This window comes from Malus domestica, chromosome 01 (genome assembly GCF_042453785.1).
Source record: "Malus domestica chromosome 01, GDT2T_hap1".
In the NCBI taxonomy this organism is placed as follows: domain Eukaryota; kingdom Viridiplantae; phylum Streptophyta; class Magnoliopsida; order Rosales; family Rosaceae; genus Malus; species Malus domestica.
In genome coordinates, this window is record NC_091661.1 from 30,202,202 (window position 1) to 30,227,729 (window position 25,528).

The following is a 25,528-nucleotide window of genomic DNA, read 5'->3' on the forward strand; positions in this document are numbered from 1 at the left end:
CGTTTCCTTTCCATCCTTTGGTAAGTACGCATTGCAGTTTGCTCGGAAACGAATGCTTAGCTTGCAAGCCGGTCACTTTTGTTAAATGGCTTCTCTTGACGTAGTTCAGAACGGGGTTACTACACCTTCCACCTCCGGTTTGGGGAAGTTCGGCTCAGTGACTGTCACTGATGCATCAAACACTTGAATCTTCAAACTTGATGATGAAGCCACGGAAGGTAGATCAGTGGGGAGCAAGCTGCGAATTCACTTGTAATCTCCTTCTCAATTCATAGAGCAGCTTTGGGCCGACGGTAGTTATATTACCTGAAAAAATCGAATAATTATTTGATTCGTAAGTTTTAGTTCAAAGTTTGTCCCTTTTTATATGAACCAGAATGATCTGAAATTAGTGAGATTAGTTTCATCAAGATTTGAGTACCTGCTCCAAGTGTTAAAACAACGATTTCCCGACGAGGGTTCTTGCATATTTGAGATGCTAACTTCTCTACAACATCGTCCTGCATATTCAACAATCTTCAAATCATCCAGTTACCCGAATCCTTCCTAGATAACCATTTGAAGCACTTATGGGTTTTTATTCGATCCTGGTATGCGATTTTTTATCGTTTACAGTCATGTTTCGAATGCGATTTCAGACATAATTGTACCTAAAAGAACTTAAAACTTGGGTATTACCAGAGAAGGGATGTATTCAGATGGCGGGCCAATTATCGTAGCAGCTAACTCTCTTCCGCCAACATTCTCGACATCTTTCTCTCTAGCGGCATACACCTGACATCATACTTCCAACCAATTAGCCCTTTGGCTATAAGGTAATCCAAAGACTCTGTGCTATGACAACTTACCTCTGTGACTACGACTTGATCTGCATCGCGGAGAGCATTGGTGAAGTCATCCTTCAGTGCTGTTAAACGGCTGCAAACGTATCAGTCAGTCAGTCTAGCACAAATCATACGAATCATGCTAGCGATAAAAGACTCTGCGCATTGTTCTCGTGTTGAGTGAATACCTGTAAGTATGAGGCTGGAACACGACCAAAAGAGACTTGACAGGGAACCTCTGGCGTGCAGCTTGAATTACTGCACTAACTTCTGTTGGATGATGAGCATAATCGTCATATATATGGCATCCGCATACGGCGCCAATCATCTCAAAACGTCTTGAAATGCCTATGAAATTGTTTAAGTGCAACCTCACAAGATTGATTGTATTGTTGATTTGAAATTGGTCACTGAATAATGCCATCACAGTGGCAATAACCTGCACAATACAGCACAATTAACAGCCACAATAAGTTTACACATTACAGGGCTTGTAGTTCATTTATGCCAACAGACGAAAATCCAAAACACGAAAATCCGCCTTTAAAAATATCGAGCAAATGATGGTTATAAATTATAATACAACACAGAACAGAAATGTGATGAGGAAAATTATACTCAGAACAGTATGCCACTCACTGCCAACGAATTAAGGACGTTATGAACTCCTGGAATCTGTAGACTGATGTCTGCCACAGGGTGCCCGCAATGACACTGCAGGGGAAAGAGTGATTAACCAGGGAAAAGAAATTCAGTTAAGTTTCCTACACCATTTTTTTCCAGAAGAAACTGAATAATGTAGACAACAGGGGAGCATCCCGGCATGATAAGAAACCATCTTTACGTACCAGTGTATAATCACTACCACCCCTTAAATTTGGCCTGATCGATGATGCATGCCATTCATTAGAACTTGTGGTTCCATAAGTTGTTACGTTGTAGCTATCAGAACATCTCCAGTTATCGGATCCACCTGCCCGCTTTCCATCAGTCAGCAATGAAAATGCACCTTGACTGTTGCAAACGGGAAACATTTACAAAGAGTATACTACCAAATAAATTTACATCTGTAAGAATGGTGAGCAGAAAATACAATAGACATGTATATTGAATAACTAATGCATGCAACCGCTACCAAAGGACCAAACCAAAAATCTACACACGATGAACCATATAGTTTTAAGTCGAATTACATCCAAAATAAGAGTTACACAACCATAAGATAAATACGAAAATGAAGAGCAGCTCGTGTAATATGCTGGATGACTTAGGAAACTGTCATTTCTTTTGTGGTATAATGCCTGCCACTTGAACTTTCTGCTGCACCAGAAATGCAATATGCTGCCAAAATAGTCGAGCAATGTACCTGTCCCCACATAAAATGAGATGTCCACCGACCCTGATACGGTTCAGGAATTTCCTGAAAGTAGCTTTAACCGCCTCCTCGTTTGGAAATATGTCAACATGCTCCCAATCCAAATTTGTTACAACGGCTATAGAAGGTGATAATCCCAGGAAACAGCAATCGTATTCGTCAGCCTACTACAAACATGAAATATGTAAGTAATCTTTATGAGCAATTGAACATGAAATCGATCTACTATTGTCGATTAAGTATTAAGTAGTACAGGTTAACTAAAATTCATTTATTCCAATCAATAATAGGTTCCTAATCATTGTTACAGAACCATGAACGGAAAATTAAATATTAGATATCTTCAGGTTTTGTTCATGCATGCTATACCATTTACTACCTCCCTTGTTTGGCCTAAACAGAATAATGTATTCCATTAAAATTTTATAGCATTTCAACCTTTAATCCTTAAAAAATACATGTCATCCTAGATTTCAAATCAAAATTTTCAACCTCGAAGGAAAAGTATACCTCCAGGACAAAATTACGACCATCACCGAAGATAATGTTTCCTCCTGAGAACTGCAAAAGACAGTTTGAATCATTTCCAACATATAATTTAAGAAAGCCAATTCCAATTACTAATGAAACGACAATCAAACACTTTATTGTAAAAGCTAATTCAAAAGAAAGTAAAAAACTATGATTTAACCATGGTGAGTGGACCGCACAAGAAAGAGTTGTTTCACATATTGCATCTGCTAAGCTCGTATTTTCTCCAAAGCTGTATAGAGAAGTAAAAGAATTGAAAATGATACCTGCGGCACATGTGCTCCAACTACTGCGGTAAGACTATCACCCATGGCATCTAGAACATAAGCAAGCATACTTGCAGTTGTACTCTTTCCTGTAAGTATTAATACTTATCATTATTATGCAATAATAGAAATGAAGACAAGCCAATAGTATCTTAGATTTCCCCACATTTAAATCACTACTATCACTATCATTGCATCCGTCGCATGATTTGATATGAAGCACGCACCCTTAGCTTCTTGGCAATATCACATTCAAGCAAATAGCCATCACATTTCACGTACTCTTTTTTTTTTTTTTTAATAAGAACTGCATTACACTCTACTGAAGCAAAAGGAAAGGGAAATCAACCAACTTATTCACATTGACAACTAGATAAGCATAATAGATTAATAATAGATAGACCAAAGAAGACATTCCGTAAACTGATTTTGAAAATAATGTGCAGATAGCATAACAATGATTGGTGAAGATAACAGCACAGAAATATTCTTACCATGGCTACCGCTTACAGCAATGAGATTATAGCTCTCTGTCAGCTTTCCTAACCACTGGTCTCGCTTGTACCTGTAGAAGAAAGAGGTTAAGATATGAAATCAAGCAAAACAGTGAATGCAGCATACTTAGATAAGCAAACACTAAGTGCTCGTTTGGAAGTGCTTTTAAAATGACCGAAAGTGCTTTTGGTGAAATGTTTTTGAAACCAATCCTTAGTAAAAAACTAAGTGGATCCTGTAGAACCACTAAGTGCTTCCTGCATTGTGCTTCTTCAAAAAAGCACTTAAAGTGCTTTTGAAACCCAAAATCTATTTCACGAAAAGCGCTTCAGTCATTCTAAAAGCACTTCCAAACGAGCCCTAAACTGTTAAAGTAACATACATAATAGCCTACTTGGTTATCCATCAACATAGGAAGCCTAGGAACGGAATAGACAGTTGCGCACAATCTACAAACTTAGCCTATAGTAACTGCTAACAATTCGTAATTCCTACTACTACTGCTAACATGGTAAGAATATTTCAGTGTTTATAACATTACACACCAAAAGAAGTTCCAATTGCTTCAAATGCTAAAGTGAACAAAGATATACTCACACAGGTACTCCGACGGACTTTGCATACAAAATCTCAGCATTGTTTTGGGGAATAGCACTTGAAACAACAATGGCATCAGGTAATCTCGAGGCCCCGTTCCTTTGCAAATTGATCACCGAATGGCCTATATGCAAAAATGCCCCTGCTTCCTGCAGCCCATCCATGAAGCTACTCCACACAATATCCGAGCCACTAACCTCATAAACCTACGAAATAAAAAACAACTCTCAAAATTCAAGAAACCCAAAAATGGTCCAGTTTTCAGAAGTCTAATGACATTCTAATACTTCCACAAAATTTCCACCATTTTCTCGGCAACCAAACAGAGAACTATAGGGTTTCAATCAAGCATTACCTGTTTGAGTGCAAGCATGGCCAGCGCAGACAACCCGCAACCTCCAATCCCCACAAAGTGAATCCAACCCTTTTCGTTTCTCAAACCATCGGATTCTCGATCGCTCTCGTCCGTGAACGCCGGCGAGTTTGAGATGCTGCCGCTGTTGTTTTTACTCGATGCTTGCACGGATTTCGCAATGCGATTGCGTTTGCACTGGGCCGAGCTCTCCCTCACAAATATCTGGAAGTCGATCTTCGGTTTTCCGATGATATTTGCCGGAAAACGGAGGCGTTCGGACGTTGACATCGCCGGGAATTCCATCGGTGTGATGCTTTTCCCGGGAAAGTGACGGCTTTGAAGTTGGATCGTGAATTGGTAGAAATGGAAACGGATAGTTTAAAATTACAAAATGGGCTTTGTTAGGCCCATCATATTGACCCATTAACGCCCAATACCTTTTAATCACTTGAGTTGATATCCAAAATATTTCAAATAACGTTTTTATTTTCTATGATTTTAAATTTTTCATACCTTTTATTTTCTAATTTTTTTAATTTTTTTTTTAAATGGACTAGCTGGTGGCTTTGCCACGACAGTTCATCGTTTGAGGCAGGAAATCATCACAGAGGCATTTCAACCCCCCTAGCTACTATTGTGATTCACCAGTGCCAGAAATTGGGCTCAAAACTTGCTAAAGTTTTTGAGAAATAACACCATAAAATGAAGAATAATTCAATTTGTTTCCTCGTCCACCCATACTTGTAACCACACGTGGCATGCTTAGAATGCAATTATGCAAAACCTTTTTAAAAGAAAGAAAATTAAAGGCTCGTATTTCATACGGCACGTTATGATTTGATTCGTAGCGCTGGTGAATTATACAATGATGATTAGAAAAATATTAAAATATCTTATAAATTTTTTTAACTTTTGAAAAAATAAACTATCGCGACGAAGCTTCCATCTGGACCTTTTCAAGAGAAATATAACTGAAGGCAGTGGGAGACCAACTGACCAATGTGTCCACTAAGCACCGCCTGAATTGGCTTGTCAATTAAATTTGGTTAGACGGTTGAGAACATCAACCGACCTTGGCCACATGAAACCAATATATGAAATTATGAATACAAAGATAAGATAAAAAATACTAAAAAGAATTAGAACTTTTCAAAGAGGCACCATTAATATGAGATCAGCTGAGTAATTGATAGTTGTTGTTTCCTACCGTCAAAGGAGGAAGATGATTTGTATGAAACGGAGATGTTACAACTAAAATTACTTGTCGTTTCGAGGGGACGACATACTCTTTGTATGGTTTTGGCAGTACTAGATAAGCAAGTCATCGATCCAAATCAGGCGTGGCTACCGTTCCAAGGCTTTTATGCCGTTGGTCAAGGGTTATTTAAGATAGGAGAATGAAGTTAAAGCCGGCTTTTGCCTAAAGCAAGTAGCATACTCTGGTTTTAGTGCACGTGTAATCGCACTTCTAGACTATCTTTTAGTGGTTTGTATTGTATAAATTGAAATGCTATCGAACCTCGAGCATCTTCTTTTTTATTTGAAAATGAAAAAAGGAGTTAACTTATGACTTCAAAATCGATCCACGAGGCGGACTGCCCTTCTTACTTGGTTTGAATTATATTATGACCTATTAACGATACTCAAAAGATCTGGTATTTCAAACAACACATTCACAAGTTCATAATGCTTAACTAATAGTTTGGATAATCCAAATTCAACTCGAATCAATTGCAAATAGAATTTTTTTCAAACTTGAATGCAAAAGTGAAGCTCAATATTCTAGTTAACTTGATTAAATTCGTGTTTATCATGTTAAACATAAATTGAGTTTACTTCAACTTAATCAAGTTAATCAAATGTCGCAAAAAAATGAAATATATTAGATTGGATTTTAGATTCACGTCTCAACCAGTTGTATGACTAACACTACATCATTGGTATGAACACGTTTTTTTGAACAACAAATAGTTTCTCCCTCAATTGGAAGTCAACTATATATTAATCCAATATTCAAATTATTGGAAATCTTACATCATCATTGTGATACATTCTTATCCCATATTAGTATACTTTTTCCTTTTTTTAAGGGATTAAGGTCAATATCAAATAGGTCTATTTGGTGGGCTGGATGAAATATGATTGGATCAAGAGACATGTAAGACAAGATTTGTAACACATGCATAAAGATATGTTAGATAACTCATTTTATTGTGAATTTGTAACATATCATGTCAAGTCTTAACCATCTCATATTTTTGACACAACAAACAAGAAAATGAACGCAAGCCCATTTTAATTAATCACGACCTATTCAACCAGCCACCAAACATGCCCATAAAGATAAAGGAAAATTAATGAAAATGGCTTGAAAACTTTGAGTTTTAATGATAAGGACAAAATAAAGTGTAAAGTGAATAGTAACAGGATTGACTTTTTAGTGTAAAAATGTGGTTTTTCGTTAAAGTGAACGGTACCGGGTGCTTTTCGTTAAAGTTCCCTAAAGATAATGGAGTTGAAATCTTCTATACCTGTTTTGTGTATGGCCTTTTTATGGCTCCTATTATTTATTGACATGTTTTAAGTTTATGAAAACATAGTTAATGAGGATTAAGTTTATAAGTGCATATCAATCAATAATCAAGCCACAACCACCCCATCGTGTCCTAGTGATTATGACGAATTTCAAACCTATATTTTATATGACACATTCTGAGTTCGGATCATAATAAAATCACTAAAAAAAACTCACACAAAATAAGTACAGAATATTTAAACGCTGCTATTAAGAAAAGCAAAGGTGATGTCGGAAGCAATATACAATATGCTCGACAGATAAAAAGTTTTTTTTATCTTATTTCCGACCTCTGTCGAGAAGTTGGGTCAAGTAGAAAGTAGGTCCCCATTTTTTTTTCCTGTCAAATTTTGACAGGTATTGGTACACTCCAATTTAAACACTCCCATTGACGGCCGAACCAACAAGGAAAGTGGAGCTCTTAATCTCTTGGAAATGAAAATTTGGATTGGAAATTGGAAAAGATCATACGTATTAATTGTAAAGGTAAGTGCATGAGCCACTAAGGTTGCGTTTTAATATTGGGGTCTAGGGTTTCAATACATGTTGCATATTCCTGCTTTTTATATCTTTTTCGTCACTTGATGATTGAGATAAACAAAAAATAAAGTTGTCAACAATCACATAGTCGTTGAGCTAAGGACCAAACCCTAGTTATTGTCGTTATACATATAATTCTTTTCTACATCTCTCATCACGTAGCAAGTAATAAGAGAGATATGTGATAGTTTCGTCCAAGTTTCTTCTCAAAGATGGGGCATTTGGGACGATGGCACGACCCTCCACACGTCGAGCAATGGCATTACCAAACAAAATGGACGAAACGCGGTAACTTCAAGAGGCAACAACGCACACACACGACACGATATGGAAATTAGGTCAAATTATATGCATGGTTGGGTTGAGTCAGCACCACGATACCCACAGTTTGGGGTATGACCTCTATACAATAGGTGGCTTCAGAATATTGGATGTGAATCTGAATAGCTATACTTTATTTCATGTCAGAGACTTTTGAATAATTGAATCACACATAAACCCTATTCATTCGAAGAGGACGTTATCAAAATTCAAAACTCTTCAGATTCAAGGAGTCATGTATATAATCATACTTGTTATTTATCCAAGGGACCATTTATCTATTTATGGCGGACGATATTGCTTACTCGACCAGTGAAGAATGTATTTCGGGACCAAATTGGTCTTAGGATCATTTGAACTTTAAGAAATATACATGTGAATGTTTTTCGATGATCATTTGAATGTTTAGTATGAGTCTTTTTTGGTATGCACAACATAGTTCGGTGACAACAACAAACGTATCAAGTGTTCTGTGAAAATATGCTTCAATGAATAAACTGAAGAAAAAAACTGCGCACTGCGTACTTCTCACTTTGTTTCTATTAAAAAAAATTAGAGATTTAATAATGAGACTAACAATGTTCGAATACTAAATCAGCCTCTGAATTCGACTAGACTAAGTTGAGAGAAATAGTTCAATCCAGGGCACAATGAGATTAAAGAAAAATACCATGAACGCGGCCTTTTTCAATGTTTTTTATCTGAGATTATATTGTGGTGGAGTATTGTATACAAACTTTTGACGCGTGGGAATGCGTGACAAATGTTCTACCTACCAAACACAAGCTCCTCGATCCTTCGTCTTCGATCAACATAAACGGAAGAGGATCCTCTCCTGAGCTCAGGATGAGGATCCTCCTAACCACGAAATTTAGACCGTTCAAATTTAATTTAACGATTGTAATTATTATAATTTTTAGAGAATCCTTCTATTTGGAGTCGTTGGATTAAATTTGAATGGTCCGGATTTTGTGATAAGGAGGATTCCCATCCTGAGCTCAGCAGATGATCCTCTTCCAACATAAACTAAACCTAAATCTTGACTTTTTCGAGTGTCAATCGAGTTACTTAACGGATAAATAGGTTTAGAGGAAGATAAAGTGCCCTCCAACTAAAATAAACATCATGGCTTCGAAGGAAAAGTAACCAATCAATCCCTCATTAGTAAAAACACAATCACTTACGTTTACTGTGAAGCAACTCGACAACGTAGTAAACGACGAAATGCTTTGGCAAATTAAAAATAAGTGCAAATTCGGAGATTCTTTTTCTTGTAAATTGTATATGGGTGTGTTATCGTCAACAAAGATATAAACGTTCACTGATGTACAGTTAAGCTCCTCCCATAATGTTTCACGCATAAAATGTATAAATTAAATTTAAAGAGTCCTACCAAACATTCTCTCTTAATTTTCCTCACAAATGTAAATTTTATACAATAGATGTAACACACGTCAATGAACAAATGTCTAAAGTTAAAAGTCTTCCGTAATGTTGGTCCTCCTCAGTCTTCATCGTGTTCCATGCACCGTCAAAAGTAACATTTTATAATAAAGTCGGTGAAAGTGATAGCATTAGGCCATGGGTGCTATATTCCATGAACAAACTTCATCTTTTGACCTAATGAAAAAAGATAGTTACCATCCTCATTTAATTTGGGTAACAATCCTCTTAAGATATATGTCCTTCGGATCTGCCGACCAAGTTATCTTGACCGTCACATTCAAATCTTGCAGTTGGAGATCTTTCTTTCCTTTCCTCTTTCTTTTCCTTCCTCTTCTCATGTGTAGATTTTCCTTTCTCTTCCTCTTCCTCTTCGGCAGAGAAGAACTCTTGGGTCATACATATTGGGAATACATATTTGAGAAAAACCAAGCGATTCCGAACAAACGGATAAAAATGGGCATGTTAAACTGTCACCATCAGTGGTAGCGAGAGAAAGACGAGCATGTTGGTCGCAACGACGAGGGTTAGGTCATCTCCAATCAAATAAGGTCAAATGGTCATGTTTAACAATATAGTCATGTAAGAATTATATTTTAATGAACGCCATTCATATTTTATATCATCTCTAACTGAGGGGGCCAAAGGATCATAGGCCAAACATAGCTTTTTGACAAAAAACTTATCTCTAACCAAGAAGGTCAAAGAGTCATATGCTAAACATAACCCCCTCAATAATTTATTATTTTAATTGAATTAATATGGTTAATTAAATTAAACTACTATATGAAAATAAGATTTTCGAACATATTTTAAATGTCACTTACTACAATAACGTAGAAAGCGTAATATTATTGCACCTGCCACAAAATTAAGCTTGACATTGTGACATTGGAGGGCTAGCTGGCTAGAAATGGCCGACCAGCTAGCCTGATTTGAGGACTTTGGCCCAGTAGGGCCCATAAGCTATTTGACCTAACTCTCGGTCGAAGACGATTTTCGTGTTATTCCAAGTTCTTTTTAACCTTATAATCATTTGGACGGATCGGTTGCAAATGGCCTTACAAGGTCTGCACTGATTGCGAGTGGAAAAGATCATTACCCAAGGATCCGGAGTTAATTGGTCATAAGAGGATCCTTGCCCACTCAATTTAGGGTTTAAGGTTTGAATTCAATGACAAAATGGTGGTCGCACGTCATAGTATGTAAGTGGAACAAAATACAAATCCCCATAGAAAATATACACATGTCCTCCTCTTTCTTCATTGCAAAGACTCTCTGGCTGCCCAGAAAATTGGCAAAAACATACATACATACAAATGCATGTAACACAAAATTGATCACCGAAAACCCATTTAATTTAATTTATCTATCATTTTTTCTACACTGAAAATTTTGATCTAGTTAGAAGCCCTTGTATTGTATGCTTTGATTCTTCTATTGATCTCCTTGTCCAACTCATCTAGTCCTCCCACTTCTTCGAGTTCCTGCGACCCCAAATCACACGATATGTAAAAAGCAGACTTGAAATTAGATAAATCATTTTGTTTCTCCCTCTGCACTCAAGTTCGAGATTAAAATATCGCTTGCTCGAAAAAAAAAAAAAATCCTGCAATTAAAACAAAATTTTCAAGGCAGAAAAAATTGATGACTAACCTTAGGTCCAAGAAACAACCCATATGGGACACCCTCGAATTTCTCTGAGTGGTGGAGCTGAGGCCAAAACATCCAAATCAAAACCAAATCTTTGACAGTTAGATTCAGTCGAACAGAAATTCATACTTAAATGCCTAATCTTGTTTCTAATCAATAATAATGGAGCTAATTCATATGATAAGTATTATTTTATAGTGTCTTGTTTGTGTGGTGATGGAATGAGATCCTCTCCAGATCTTATTGTCGGATTTCAAGAACCAAGAAATCCAGACCACTTACTCCTTAATTCATTCAGTCATTCCATTGGCTCACCTAACACAAATCAAGAGTTCTAATCTCTTTTTAACACAAACCAAGAGTCCAAATTTCGTAATTCTTAAACTTCGTAGAAGATTCAAATTATGCGGTGATTGTTTACCTGATGAGCTGCAGCAACCTTTCTCAAATAGGGCACGTTGGCTATGGGCCCCACTGGGAATCTTTTATGCACGAGACCATCGTGGACAAACATATACGCCATGCCGAACACCGTAATTCCAAGGCCCTATTATTCCAAGTCAATATATCAACAACAAAAAATAGATTAATTAATTAATTATGATTAAAGTCGTTAATTAAACAGTAAACACAGTGAGAGGGACTTACAGCACCAAAACAAAGACCAGGAACCAGGCCTTTGTGGAAGAAACCGTAATTAAGGAGGGCGATTGCCGGAACCGCGTTGATTATCGCAAACACATCGTTGAGCTCGAACGGACCTTCTCTAGGCCGGTGGTGCGACTGCAATTAACGTTCGTCCCACGAGTTAAATTAGTTTAAATAGAATATCGCTCATATTAAGTAAAAATCCAATCTTGGCATGTTCCTCTCATTAATTGCTGGGTTTCTAACGAATGAAAAGCAGCAAAGAAAATCAAAAATCAAGATTTTGTTGGCATCGAAGAGAGAACAAACCTCGTGCATATGCCATAAGGAAGCGTGCCAGAGAGCTTTATGTGCCCATCTTGCCCAAAACTCCATTCCCACCTACAAACATAAAAAAACCGAATTCTACTCGGCTTGAATTCCTCTTTCATACCCAATTTGGAACTTAGCTTTTGTCAGAAGCACTTCTGCTTATAAGCGTTTTTGATTAAAAAAATACTTTTAGCTTTTTTCAGAAGCACTTCTGCTTATAAGCGTTTTTGATTAAAAAAATACTTTTGATGCAAGTGATTTTCATCGGAAATCTAAATGCTTTCGCATGTTAAGCTTTTGGTTGTCAGAAAGCGCTTTCGATTCTAACAGAAGCAGTCCCGAACAAGCACAAAAATAGTATAGAATATTGCTTTTGCTAAAAAAGAAGTGGTGATTGAACTTACAGCAGCACCAACAGATAGAGCAAATGTACCCAGCATTTCAGACATAGGCACATTCCCACCCTACAAACAGAAACACCCAACTCAAAAACTCAATCAAATAAATAATAATAATAATAATAATAATCTGTGATTTTTTTGTGGGTTTTCGAGAGCTGAGAAAAGCTTGGAAATTTAAAGATTTACCTCCATTTGCCAGTAAAATCTGTAGTAAACAGCCATGACAGCCATGGAAGTAATCCCAAAGCTGGACATCACGGCAGCGACAAGGTAAGTGAACCTCTCCGACTTCTTCCTCGACAGCCTCTCCGCCACGCGAACCGACGGAATTACGATTGGGATCTGAGAATCATCGGCTTCCGGGGCTTTTCCGGCGGAATTGTCGAGGTGGGTTACCTGTTTTTGGCCCTCCATCACTACATAGACGGTGAAACAGAGTTTCCGGCGAGTCCTGTGGAGTGCCGACTTCTGGTGGCGGAGATTTGGGAAGAAGACGGTGGCGGGGTTGGGTTTTGGAATGACGTAGGAGGACTGGATTAGGCGGAAGGGGGTGGGGGTTGTGGCGGCGAAGAGTCCGACCGCCATGGAAGTATGCTTGTTGGTGAGGTTGAAAGTTGAGATAGAGAGAGAGATTTGAGCTGAAGGTGAGTGGAGTTGGGGTGAACAAAGACCACAACTTTCTGTCCCTCAAAATCTCTTGAGGCGCAGACCAAAACGCCTTTAAAATACTACTCGGATGGACAAAAGCACAAAAACTTTAAAATTTGATGCCATTGATTGTCAACAAAATTACAGCTAAGCCATTCACACTTCTCTTTTCACACTCCTCTCCTCTTATTTAAATATTTCGATGGATGGCTTTTGAGGTAAAATGATCTCGTAAATTATCATAACTTTTCAAGATTTAGAATTGATAATATCTGTTCATAGGATTGGCCATCGTCAATTATTTTAGTTATTTTGTGAAAAAATTTCGTTAAATTGAAAAAATTACTAGTTTAAGATTGACAAAAATGCTCTCAATTTAACAAAGATTTCTCATAGAAGAATTGAAATGATTGACGGTGAACAACCTTGGAGACTATTTCAATCGATTTTAAATTTTAAAGATCAAAATGAAGAGTTACACTAATCTCAAAAACTATTTTAAATAAAAAAAACCTTTGTTAGATATTAGATAGAAAACGGCACAATACAAGATCGTGTTTGGGAAGTGCATTTTGATAACTGAAATTTTTTTTAGAGAAAATATTTTTGTGTTCTAAAAACACATGAAATGGGTCCAAATAAAGTACTAGTTATGTGCTTCATAAAAAAAAACTTCCCAGTATATTTTTAAAGATTAACTTTCTTTTTTACTAAAAATTAATTTTAAAAACGTTTTCAATTATTTAAAATTACTTTTTAAACGAGCCTACATTAACACATAAAAAACAATACGTGGCAATAATTTCATCGCAAGGATTGCGAAGGAGACGACAGCGAATCACAACAGCATGTTGCAACAAACGACACCTGGACTTTGGCTTTTTTTCGGGTACCAGTTTACTATCTGTTACATATCGCCACGTAGCAGTTTACGTATTCACTCACTAACGAGTCGATAACTTTTCGGGATGTTAATTGGCGGGAACAGCTCCACAGGTAGGTAGGTAGGCGTCGTGGCAAATTCTTGGTCCAGAAGATCGGATTTGGATCCTCTCCTGAGCTAATGGAGAGGATCCTCCTGATCAGTTATCATGGGCTGTTGGATTTTTATTCAACAGTTACAAATAAAGGATCCTTTTAAAGTTGTAATAATTATAGCCGTTGGATTTTTATCCAACGGCTCATGATAACTGGTCAGAAGGATCCTCTCCATTAGCTTAGGAGAGAATCCAAATCCCAGAAGACCGACCTAGCATCATCTCTGGATTCATGAGAATTATAGATAATCGTGAATCGTGTTTTTTAATCATATATCATACGATTAGTTTTTGTTAATTACTATTTATGTTTATTTTTAAATAAAAATATTTAAAATAATTTCTGATCGTATAAAATACAATGAACGGACACGATTTACAGATTTTCAGAATCTTCACAACTAGAATCCGGCGAGCATCCAAACTCCAGAAGACCGAAACGTAGTACAATCTGTGGGCCATTCCGGTTTCAACCGGGGTTTAGTAAAGGACTATTAATAATGGCAGTCAACGGTCTTTAATTTGTTTTGTCCATAATATTACGAGGAAGCAAATAAAAGTGCATGATATTTTTGGTTGAAAAAGATACTTTGTTTATGAAGCCCTAAACAAAGAATTAATCCGAACGAATTGAGCCCAAAAAGCCCAAAGAGAATTGGTTTTCAAGTATTTCACTTGGTAAACAGTGATATTCACACTCTCGTTTTTTATTATGCATATTTTTACTTGTTTATGTTCATTAATTACTAATGATTTGTTTAATTCAAGAGAATTGTTATTAGCACTCTAAAAATCTCATTCTACACTCCAAACTTTCTATATTAGGAAAGAAAAATACACTTGTGAGAAGTGTACAATGAGATTTTTAGAATGTCAATAACACTTTCCTAATGGTGGAAAAGAATTCATAAGGAAAAAAGGAGAATGTGAAGATGCGGGTTCTTGTGATGACGCTTGAACTCGCACTGAAAACGAAAGGGGAACAAACAGAGGAGGATCCACCTTAGGGCAAGGTGTATCAGTTGACCCAGCTCAGCTTAGAAAATCCCTCATGAAAAAGTTGGGTCTTGCCCTTTAAAAGTATAAGATGCCCTTAAAAGTTGTCATCTAGATGCTCGATGAATTGACTTTATGAGCACGGGGTAGGATAGCTGCTAACCTCATGTCTTTGTATGTGTTGCTATGGGTATATGTCAATAGGCTCACTAGGCATATGTTGTCGTTTGTCGACATGCTCGCTCAAAAGCTATTGACATAAGTCAACATGCTCACTTGAAAGTTGTTGGCATACATCGACAAACATGCAATATAACTTCGCAAATACCATCATACCCACCAAAACTCGATGAAATACCAATTTGCAAGCTACTTCGTCTAGATCATATTTCTTGGATACTCTATTGGGTGCAAAGGGATGCCCAACTTGTGGCTGCCCGCTTCTTTGAAATACGCCAAACCGTCTCACGGATCTAACACCCATCGTGCGCAAGTGCTTGGTTGCTTTGCTTTGTGCGGTAAGTTTTGTGTGGCCCATACTCAAAAGGAAAGCTGAACTTTCCTTGCACGTAATGGTTTAATTTGTTTACGTAAATGGAGTTATTACCTTTAATTCCAGGTGGTAATTAATTCGTATCCGCTCTTTATTCTTTATTAGCCTCTTGCTACATACTTACGTGTCTAGCAATTAACTTTTTTTCTTTCTTATTTTTCCCCCTTTTTTAACTTATTTTAGATGTTAATTTTTTATTAAACTAAATTTTGAAAAATAATGAACGTAACCATCCATATTCTTATTATGTAGGTTTTTTTTGTGATTTTTATTTTTTATTTTTCAAATCTTAGTAAAAGAAGGGTGAGAAGTTTCACCATTTTAACCTTTCCTTTTATATATAGAGGTTTAGATATCCTACCCATGTATAGGAGTCCAGTGCACCCTTATAACTTCTTCCTAAGCTCTACAACATTATTCTACAATTCCTCAATCTTCAGACAATGGTGCCCTCAAAATTTCATGTAAGTACTCTTCTTTTCCACAAATGATTTCAATCCTATTTTGTGTGTGTGTTAATTTGCTTGTTTTTTGGGGTTAAACTTTCAACTTTTAGCGGTGTCATTTTCATTTGTCAAATTTGAAAGTGACGTCCCAGTGTTTCAACACCGATATTGCTCCCAACCTGAATTATTTTAAAAGACTACAGTGTAATTAGGGATGAAACCATGTATGATATGCTGTAATTTGTTTTTATCAATTTTCCCAATAGGGAATTTTCAAAATCATTCCCACTTTTTAAGTTCAATATTATATTTTAGTCTAATCTAAATTACTGGGATGAGGACGCTCTTGCCACCGGTCCAGTTTGTTACATATTTTGTTTAGAATGCCATATTTTATTGACAAATTTATGTTGTTTTTAACAATTACAGGTTGCTTCTGCGATTATTGCTGTGTTGGGATTACTCTTCCTAACAGCGGCAGAATGTCGAAAACCGATTTCGAACACGGTCAAGTACTCGGCCATTAACTGTAGAAAACACAGTGCTCTTTTGACTGACTTTGGAGCCGTTGGCGACGGAGAAACTTCCAACACAAAGGCCTTCAAGGCGGCCGTCGGTCATCTAAGCCAGTTGGCATCTGACGGCGGAGCGCAGCTTATTGTGCCGCCAGGGAGGTGGCTTACCGGGAGCTTCAACCTTACCAGCCACTTCACTCTCTTCCTCCACAAGGATGCCGTTATTCTTGCAACTCAGGTTTGAATGTGTTGTCTTTGTTTTGTGTGATATTTCTTCAGTTGTTTTTCTTTTGGTATATATATTTTGGGCTTGTTTGACATAAGTAAGGTTCTAAACCGTGCTAGTCGAAAGACGGATAGGGTTTCACGCCTAGGTTTTAAGCGGAGTTTGGCGCTAGTCGGGTGACCGGTAGATAATGATTGTATATTTCTCATATTAAACACAGGATGAGTCAGAGTGGCCTCATCTTCCGGCGCTGCCTTCATACGGGAAAGGCAGAGATGGCCCCGGTGAAAGGTTTAGCAGTCTCATCTTCGGAACAAACCTCACCGACGTCGTAATTACCGGTCACAACGGCACCATCGACGGCCAAGGTGCTTCCTGGTGGGCAAAGTTCAAACAAGGTCTGTTGAACAGCACCCGACCATACGTGATCGAGCTCATGTACTCTGATCAGATCCAAATTTCTAATCTCACTTTGGTCAACTCTCCTTCGTGGTTTGTCCATCCCATATACAGCAGGTAATTTGACTCTTTTTTTTAACTAACGCACGACAGCCGCATCAACATGTAGTAGTGTTACTCACGTCACAATGATGGCTACTCTCAAAAATTCCTTGCACTATACATGCATATATATATTATATGTGGATCCGTGACATTATTGTTTTTACACAATTTTTGACACAAGTTTTTGTGAGGTTTAATTTGTAATGTATTGTAGCAATCCGAACGGTCTTCTCTCAAAGATTATGTCTATAGTCAACCTAAAATCACCAAAATCTGAAAATATATCATCAATGGATTAAGGGTTAAGAGTTTCTTTGTAAAATCTTATGCGTTCATTTTTTTTTTGCTATAAATGAATGTTTTAATGGTTTTGGATTTGTCTAATTTTGTGCATAGATGATCTATGAATGATGTTTAAAGAGAGATATGGTTTGGGTGGTTAAAATATATTACGGAGTGGATACCCAAAAACCTAAATGTGTTTTTACCATTAATCTTGTTCTAATTTTGCAGCAATATAACAATTCAAGGGCTCACAATCCTTGCACCCATTGAGGTTCCCAACACCGATGGGATTAACCCAGGTTTGTTATTTTTGCTGCCAGTTAATTTGTTCTTGTTGTTGCTCATTAGTGCTTAATTGGGAAATGAACATGATTAAAAGGCGACTCTAAGTCAACAAGGCTCATTGTTTTGCAAGGCTCAGGGAAAACGTCTATCATACGCTGCCTTATCCTTGTTTTGCAAAGAGACTGTTTCCACGTCTCGAACCCGTGACCTTTCTGTTACTTAACTATAAATCTCTATGCTTCCTTCAGATTCTTGTTCACAAATTAGAATTGAAGACTGCTACATAGTCTCTGGAGATGACTGCATTGCGGTAAAGAGTGGATTTGATGAATACGGAATCAAGGTCGGAATCCCGACGGAGCACCTTGTGATCAGAAGGCTCACTTGCATTTCCCCTTCCAGTGCCACCATTGCCCTCGGCAGTGAAATGTCAGGCGGAATCCGCGACGTTAGAGCTGAGGACATCACAGCCATTGATACTGAATCAAGTGTGAGGATCAAAACTGCCGTCGGAAGAGGAGGTTATGTCAAAGACATTTATGTGAGAAGAATGACCTTGAAGACGATGAAGTACGTTTTCTGGATGACCGGCTCTTATGGATCGCACCCTGACCCCGGCTTTGATCCTAAAGCGTTGCCTGAGATTACAAACATCAACTACAAGCAGGTTGTGGCAGAAAATGTTACTATTTCTGCAAGGCTGGACGGAATCCATGATGATCCCTTCAAGGGAATTTGCATTTCGAACGTGACCATCACACTGGCTGAGAAGGCGAAGAAATTGCAATGGAACTGCACTGATGTCGAGGGAATCACAAGCAACGTGACCCCAAAGGCGTGCGATTTGTTGCCCGAGCAGAAAGAAGCGGTTGATTGTGCTTTCCCTGAGGATAGGCTGGCGATCGAGGATGTTGAGTTGGTGACTTGCTCTGCAAGCACCCCCTTCTTCCGAGTGTGTTAGATGGGAATTGTTATACGTTTAAGAACATTGCAGTATGAATTTTAATAAATGTAACAAAAATTTCGTTATTTCTATTTCCATAGGCTATGTATGCTCCATCGTTTCACTAATTAATCACCGCAAGCAGTCTTAATTGGTCGAAAACTAAGCAAATTAACAATCTCAACTGCATAAAATAAATGTACAAGAAATCTTCGTTCTACGATGATTTTCGATTATTCCATTTATCTTATGGATGAACGTCCCTGATTGATGAATGTTATGTCTGGTGAGGAATCTCATGAGAGTTTGAGGATTATTCGTTTAACTTCAACGGATTTTCTTGTGCCAATTTTGCAGATGCTTTGTTCTTGCAGAAGCTTTCTTCTCTGCAAATAGAACGAGAAGAAGTTTGTCTCTTAAGCCATTGGTCCTTTTCATTGCAGAGAAGGAAAAAATAAACACATCATATTCAGAAGTTAGGCAGAAATTAAATTCCGAATCTACGAATTTAGGCTAATTGAAAGGAAATACCTGTTCTTGAATCGCAGAGCATCAAGTCACGGAGCTCAAGCATGTGAATAACTTCTCCCATTTGAGGCCTATGTTCTGAATCGGGATCAACACAACGAAGAGCAACCAAAAGTACCCTTTTGAGCTCCTTCGGAGATGGCTTCTCTGGCATTTTAGGGTCAACCACGCAAGCAATTTTCTGTCCCGCAACCATGGACTTTAACCATTCAACCACATATGGCTGCAAGCGAATAGTCATTGTTTAAGTATTCGCATATTGAACCGAAAAAACAAACCCTTACATCTTACATGTTTCGAAATTAAGAACTTATACATACTTGGGGTTGACTGCGATCTATAGGTCTCCTCCCCGTTATGATCTCCATTACGAGTACTCCAAAGCTATAAATATCGGACTTCTCAGTGAATTCACCGGTAGAAGCATATTCCGGAGCAATGTAACTGAACTTCCATGCAATTCGAGAACGATAATAAAATCATTGACAACTGATATTGATAACGTTCCAATAGCGAACATCAGCAGGCATATATGCATACAGATTTTTCCAAGAGCAAAGAAACTAACCCTAATGATTCCATTATAGTGATTCCCCACTCGGGATTGTAGAGCTTAGCTAGGCCAAAATCCGAGACCTTAGGATCCCATTGGTGATCGAGCAGCACATTGCTAGATATTAGGCTTCTGTGTAGGATTTTCGGTTCTATATCCTCGTGCAGGTAGGCCAATCTGCAGAAACACAGTCACTTCAAATTATATAACCACAAATTTGTCTAATCAGATAAAATTAGATACGCAGGATCTCACCCTTTTGCGATTCCTCGGATTATTTTCAACCGAATGCTCCACGTTAGAGGGCTGACTAGTTTCGAGCATTCGTGAAGCCAGTGGTGCAGACTTTTATTATCTACATACTCATGCACAAGCAACCTGGTAGAAGAAAAATCAAATCATTGGCTGCCTTTCGAACATCTAAAATTGTGCAATGACGAAAAATTTGCATACCTGTAGGCTCTTTCAATGTGGTATCCAAGCAACTTGACAAGATTTTTGTGCCTCACAAACCCAATTGCCTCCATTTCTGCGATGAAGTCGTCGACTTGGAATCTGTTCATTGAACATTTTAGCATTCACTTTAATTGTTGAAAATATATGGATTCGATGAACTTGAGTACCTGTCACTCACTAGCCTTTTCACTGCCACGAGCGTATTATCGAACAGAATGCCATGATAAACAATTCCATAGTCCCCATTTCCAATCAGATTTTGTTTCGAAAATCCATTCGTTGCAACCTCAAGCTCCTTGAGACTAAACTTTTTGCCCCTCCACACATCCTGAACCATTTGTGAATACATAGAAACCGGTCCCAACTCCATCACATTACTATTTCGGATTCTCCCACTAGCCTGAGGAGATGCGAACTGACCGGAAAACACACGCCCGTGCTGCTGCAGCTTCCCGCTGTTCATCTCAATATCAGACATGTTACGCGAAAGCAGCCTCCGGTCCAGGGATGAATTACAATAACCATTGTGTGTAGTTTTGGAAACAATGGGAGTCGGGAGACGGAAGTTGGATTTGGAGGATTTTCGTCGACGGTAATGGATGACACAGAGCAGAGAGATGATGAGAGTGATAACTGTGAATAGAGCTATGAAGATTACAAGCAAAACCCATGATTTGACACCGAAAAATGAGGTCGGCTTCAAGAGCTTTTTCTTGAGAGACAAGGCACTGGAGGACATATTCACAGAGAGAGAGAGAGAGAGAGAGAGAGAGCAAATGGAGATGGAGCTTGGTAAATAGCAGTAAAAAGAGATTTGACACAGGAAGTTGGGATCATCCAAATCACTTGGGTAAAATTCAAATATTTTCAGGTACCAACTAACCAGCGGGAGCAGCGAGAAAAATCTGCAAGGATTTGGTACCAGATTTTCTTCCCAACAAATCAACCAATCGTCTTCGGCCACTTCAACAGTGCCCATTTCTATTTGGCTTAAATGTCATAACGGTGTTTGTGTTTCATCCCAATCGGTCATTTTAGTTCCTGTGTTTTTAACTTGGCCAAATTGATCCTCATGTTTGTCTCTGTTAGCCAATCTTAAACGATCTATTAAGGGACCGTTAAAATTGATATGTGTGTCTTGCATTTGAGAGGACAAAAATGTAAAGCCATAACCCCATCATTGCAAGGACAAAATTGTAATGCCATGAACCCCGTCAACTCCGTCTTGGGTAGTCTTTCAAATCCTTTGTTTATTTTCCAAGAGAATTGTAATCCTAAAAGCTATCGTGCAACTAATTTGCAATACTCTAGGCATGAAAATATTTTGAGGCATCGTCGTCGATTATCTGATTTCGCTGGCATTTAATGGATCTACAATCAAATTATATTTTTGTCTCAATTATAATGATCTTTTAACAAGTTGGCTAACCGAAGTAAACACGGAGAACAATTTAGCCAAATTGAAAACACTGGACCAAATTGACAGATAGAATAAAATAACTAAACCATTTTAACATTTAAGCCGCTCAATGGGTTTTTTTCTTTTTCTGAATTTCGTTCTTCTCGAAATTTCTCCAAATCAATCTGTATTCCGGCGCCACCCACCCCGTTCTAGTTCCATCCGATGAGTCCTTGGACGGACAACCATGTGATCCGGCGTCCAGAACAAAGAACTCCCCTCATTGATAGTTTGATACTTCCCCGCCATACCAATAAATCGACACGAATACTTTTCTTTTTGTACAAATTTTGCTTCTTTCTCTACTTCCACATTTGTTTGTGACCAAATTCATGATACAAGTAAGGGTTTTTACAATAAAAAACTGTTAGAATTAGAATTCCAATACCACAAATTGGACAACAATAGCCGAGTATCTTCAAAAATTGAATGGCCTCCGCATGCAAAGCCGCTCAATGGCCCCGTCTTTGAACTGTTTCTTCATCGGATGTAGCTTGATCTCGTAAAGCTTTGGCCATAGTTTTCCGGTCACTGCCAACACACAACACGTATCAATAGAAGTGACTGCACAACACAATTCTATCCTACTAAAAGAGTAAATATCAATTCTTCCTAACAATGGCGATCGCTTCCAGTTCAACATAAGCTTACCAAATATACGGTTTTTGTCACTGTCCCATGCAATGCCGTTTAGAACATCTATACCCTGTATAAGTATGTCAAATTGCTAATGAGTAAATTATTAGTTTGAGATGTATGGTTCTGAAAACAAACGAGCTGTCACTTTCAAGGAAGCCATACAGAACATACGTTGTATACCAATCGACATTTAAAAAAAAAAAAAAAGCAAAACCGTGAAAACATAAACGGAGAACTTATTGTTTTTGGTTCAAGGGCTTACATGATTCCCAGAAGCTAGTAAGCCTTCCCTGTAAGTGATAATATAACATATAAGCCATTAAATGAGATTCCCGAGAAAAACGAACAGAACATGATAAGTCTCATAATTAGACTAAAAACTAATGATTAAATAAAGGAAAATGAATGCACAGAAAAACCTTAATTTTGGAAGGACGATCCATCCAAGCACCCTACCATCTTCATGCGAGATTCTAGCTATGCAATCTGTCTACATAAGTAGGATCACAAAACTTTAAGAAGCCAATCCAAGGCAGAATAAAGCATTCTAATACGCGTTTTTTTTTTTTTTTTTTTTCCATCTGCGCATCACAACTGATCATTTCTATTGTCCACACGTAGCAGAGATACTGCTCTAAGGAAGTCACGTCATGTCATATGCCAATGCTCCATTGACATGGATTTATATGTGCTGATGAAAAGACTGACCTGATATACATTTGCCCAAACTTCGCCGTTTATAAACTCTAACTCGTTGAGGTTGTGCACTTCTTGATCTTTATATTTGACCATATGTCTGTCCGTAACTGCATGAGATATGACACAACTATTATTATAAATAAAATACACAATCATCAAGAAAATTGTCCTACCGCTAATTTGGAGGAGATAAAAAGATCAGGTACGGGCTAACAATGAAACAATTATACATACAGGAAAAAACAAAGAAACCTTTTAATGTTAGAGGGTCAATCTTGTACAACACTGAACTGCCATCACTTCCAAACAACACTTTTCCATCAGTAGCCAGTCCCCAGCCATCTTTCATCTGATGCGTGAACTTCTCAAACTGCGTTGAGCAAAATGTAAAGCAAGTTATTAAGGATTAAGACCTACATTTCACTGGAATATCAATTCTCAATTGAAGGTCAAAATTACTAGAATTGATTGATGCTGATCAATTTAGCATCCGAGAAATTGAATATGTATGCACTGAACCTAAAAATACTGCAGATGCAGAATCGTATAATGAAACTATACATCGATAAAAGTATTTTCAAAAGGAATAAAGGAAAAGCACAAACTTTGGTTAAATTTTTTCGGTCATATATGAAACCAATTTTCCTCAACCAAGTTACTTGGAATAGCCTACAAAAGAACATATAAATGACTAGATCAGCACTCTTGGACTCCTTAGAGGTCAATCATATACTAAAAATACAGATCGAATGATCAAAACACCAAATCCGCTTTCACTTCACTATTAAATAAATCAACGGAAAAACGTAAGTAACATGATTTTCTTTTCAGACCTTTCACCAAGGAGAGTTAATCCCTCCCCAAAGTAAGAAGGGTCCATCTTCTGAAGTGCTTCAACCTGTACGTATCAAAAAACAAAACCGGATTTACGCATAAACAATCTCAATTTAAGCAATGTCACAACCAAGCATCAAACTAAATCGATTTCCCAGCAATAACAGATAACCTGACCAGAAATTTTCATATGTCACTTCCGATAAAACTTGTTACCCACTTAACTACAAATCAAGAAGATCAATTGAAAGTCTTTACCTTTCCGGTTCGAATCGCAACCTTGCGCACTGATGACTGAAACAATTGAAAGAAAAGATGAATCCAAATCACATAAACAAAATGTATGTCGAATTTAACACCAGCAACCAACAGGGCGCAAACTCACCTTCCCGTAAAGTCCAGTCGACTCGAACAAGCTGTCATTTCCAGCATAAAGTAGCCCCTGAAGAACAAACAATCCAACAAAAACCCTAAAATTCCAAAAATTGAAAACCAATTTCCAAATCCAAAATCTAAAAATTAAGCATCGAAGATTACCTGGGTGAAGGCGTCGGGATCGTGAGGGAACTCATGGACGACCTCGATCGAGTAAAGTCCAGGGGAGACGTCGGCGTAGATGACGGTGCTCCACATGTTCGACGAAATGCCGAGGAGAATAAGAACGCCGAGCACGAGAAAAGCGGCGAGGATCAGAGAGGTTTTCCTGTAGTTCGGAAGCGACCTGGGCCGAGAGGCCGCCATGGGAGCGTTATTGTATGGCCTGCGGTCGGACCGCTTATTGTTATTCAGCTTCTTCCTAAGCGAACCGGTGGCCATGAACCGGTGGATCAGAAAGGGGGTTTGAGAACTTGAGGTAAAAGGCTGTGCTCGAGTGGTTTGCCGGTGGAAACGGCAGGCTTGCGGTAACACGCGCCGAAATATTTATTAGGCCAAATTTGTAGACTAATGGAAGAAAAAAAAGGTAATGTTAGGGAGATAATATTTGTAGATTAAATTTTACAAATTAAATCACATAGAAGTTGATTAGATTATGACTTAAGCGTTGACAGACGTGTTTATTTCAATTGGTATCACATTATTTAGTTTACAAATTTAGTCTTCCTAACATTACCCATAAAAAAATAACTCCCGTGGTAAAAAAATTTGTTAAATCCCAGTCAATATTATGTACGTAAGCTTTATGTGTGAGATTAACTTTGTAATTTAAATGTCGTCCTGTATCGTGAAAGCGATCCTTTCCTGCTCTGTTATTGTAAATTTCGATTAACTATGAGCTGAGAACAGTTTAATCAAATTATCATCCCCTTTCCCTTCCAATGAAATTCAAAACCTAACGCCCCTTATTTGTTTACATCAACGAGGGAAAATCATGACATGATAAAATTAATCTCATGCATAAGGCTCACTCACATGCATGCTATTAGCGGAAAGTTAACGGAAAATTTTAATTTTGTTAGCTAACAGACTTTATCACAAAAATTTCAATCCTAATTTTCTTACCGCAATCACTATCTTTCGAAACCCCCTGCCACAATAACCAAATACCCAATTCAACATATCTATTATTTTTGGTAGTTTATATTCAT

At 37.8% G+C, this 25,528-nt stretch overlaps 5 protein-coding genes across 6 annotated transcripts; 1 reads left to right on the plus strand and 4 right to left on the minus strand.

Annotated features, from left to right (window-relative positions):
* Window positions 1-23: 23 nt before the first annotated feature.
* Window positions 24-4,800, minus strand: LOC103443061 (uncharacterized). 2 transcript variants are annotated; one of them, XM_070820394.1, is made up of 13 exons: window positions 4,444-4,800; window positions 4,089-4,294; window positions 3,491-3,561; window positions 2,997-3,085; window positions 2,710-2,760; window positions 2,191-2,363; window positions 1,673-1,838; window positions 1,464-1,538; window positions 1,013-1,263; window positions 849-918; window positions 679-774; window positions 422-500; window positions 24-306 (listed from the first exon to the last, which is right to left on the minus strand). In XM_070820394.1, the coding sequence occupies exons 1-13, from the start codon at window positions 4,744-4,746 to the stop codon at window positions 224-226; spliced, it is 1,713 nt and encodes a 570-aa protein (XP_070676495.1). In that variant the 5' UTR covers window positions 4,747-4,800; the 3' UTR covers window positions 24-223. The 2 variants fall into 2 exon arrangements, with proteins under 2 accessions (XP_070676495.1, XP_070676503.1); XM_070820402.1 differs by lacking the exons at window positions 24-306; window positions 422-500 and having other exon boundaries at window positions 849-907.
* A 5,754-nt stretch (window positions 4,801-10,554) lies between these two features.
* LOC103406562 (beta-carotene hydroxylase 2, chloroplastic) lies at window positions 10,555-13,127 on the minus strand. Its single transcript, XM_008345547.4, has 7 exons — window positions 12,523-13,127; window positions 12,340-12,399; window positions 11,933-12,004; window positions 11,624-11,758; window positions 11,397-11,522; window positions 10,979-11,035; window positions 10,555-10,809 (listed from the first exon to the last, which is right to left on the minus strand). The coding sequence occupies exons 1-7, from the start codon at window positions 12,919-12,921 to the stop codon at window positions 10,723-10,725; spliced, it is 936 nt and encodes a 311-aa protein (XP_008343769.2). The 5' UTR covers window positions 12,922-13,127; the 3' UTR covers window positions 10,555-10,722.
* Window positions 13,128-15,945: 2,818 nt separating this feature from the next.
* Window positions 15,946-18,860, plus strand: LOC103443124 (probable polygalacturonase). The gene is made up of 5 exons (XM_008381910.4): window positions 15,946-16,034; window positions 16,446-16,769; window positions 16,978-17,273; window positions 17,775-17,845; window positions 18,080-18,860. The coding sequence occupies exons 1-5, from the start codon at window positions 16,014-16,016 to the stop codon at window positions 18,790-18,792; spliced, it is 1,425 nt and encodes a 474-aa protein (XP_008380132.2). The 5' UTR covers window positions 15,946-16,013; the 3' UTR covers window positions 18,793-18,860.
* Window positions 18,861-19,101: 241 nt separating this feature from the next.
* Window positions 19,102-21,136, minus strand: LOC103445249 (probable serine/threonine-protein kinase At1g01540). The gene is made up of 6 exons (XM_070813253.1): window positions 20,479-21,136; window positions 20,309-20,410; window positions 20,111-20,233; window positions 19,843-20,032; window positions 19,306-19,525; window positions 19,102-19,160 (listed from the first exon to the last, which is right to left on the minus strand). The coding sequence occupies exons 1-6, from the start codon at window positions 21,048-21,050 to the stop codon at window positions 19,102-19,104; spliced, it is 1,266 nt and encodes a 421-aa protein (XP_070669354.1). The 5' UTR covers window positions 21,051-21,136.
* A 905-nt stretch (window positions 21,137-22,041) lies between these two features.
* On the minus strand, window positions 22,042-24,879 carry LOC103443133 (glutaminyl-peptide cyclotransferase). The gene is made up of 11 exons (XM_008381921.4): window positions 24,480-24,879; window positions 24,328-24,384; window positions 24,201-24,236; window positions 23,942-24,006; window positions 23,714-23,777; window positions 23,361-23,478; window positions 23,118-23,215; window positions 22,829-22,899; window positions 22,672-22,699; window positions 22,422-22,476; window positions 22,042-22,301 (listed from the first exon to the last, which is right to left on the minus strand). The coding sequence occupies exons 1-11, from the start codon at window positions 24,756-24,758 to the stop codon at window positions 22,189-22,191; spliced, it is 984 nt and encodes a 327-aa protein (XP_008380143.2). The 5' UTR covers window positions 24,759-24,879; the 3' UTR covers window positions 22,042-22,188.
* Between the last annotated feature and the right edge of the window lie 649 nt (window positions 24,880-25,528).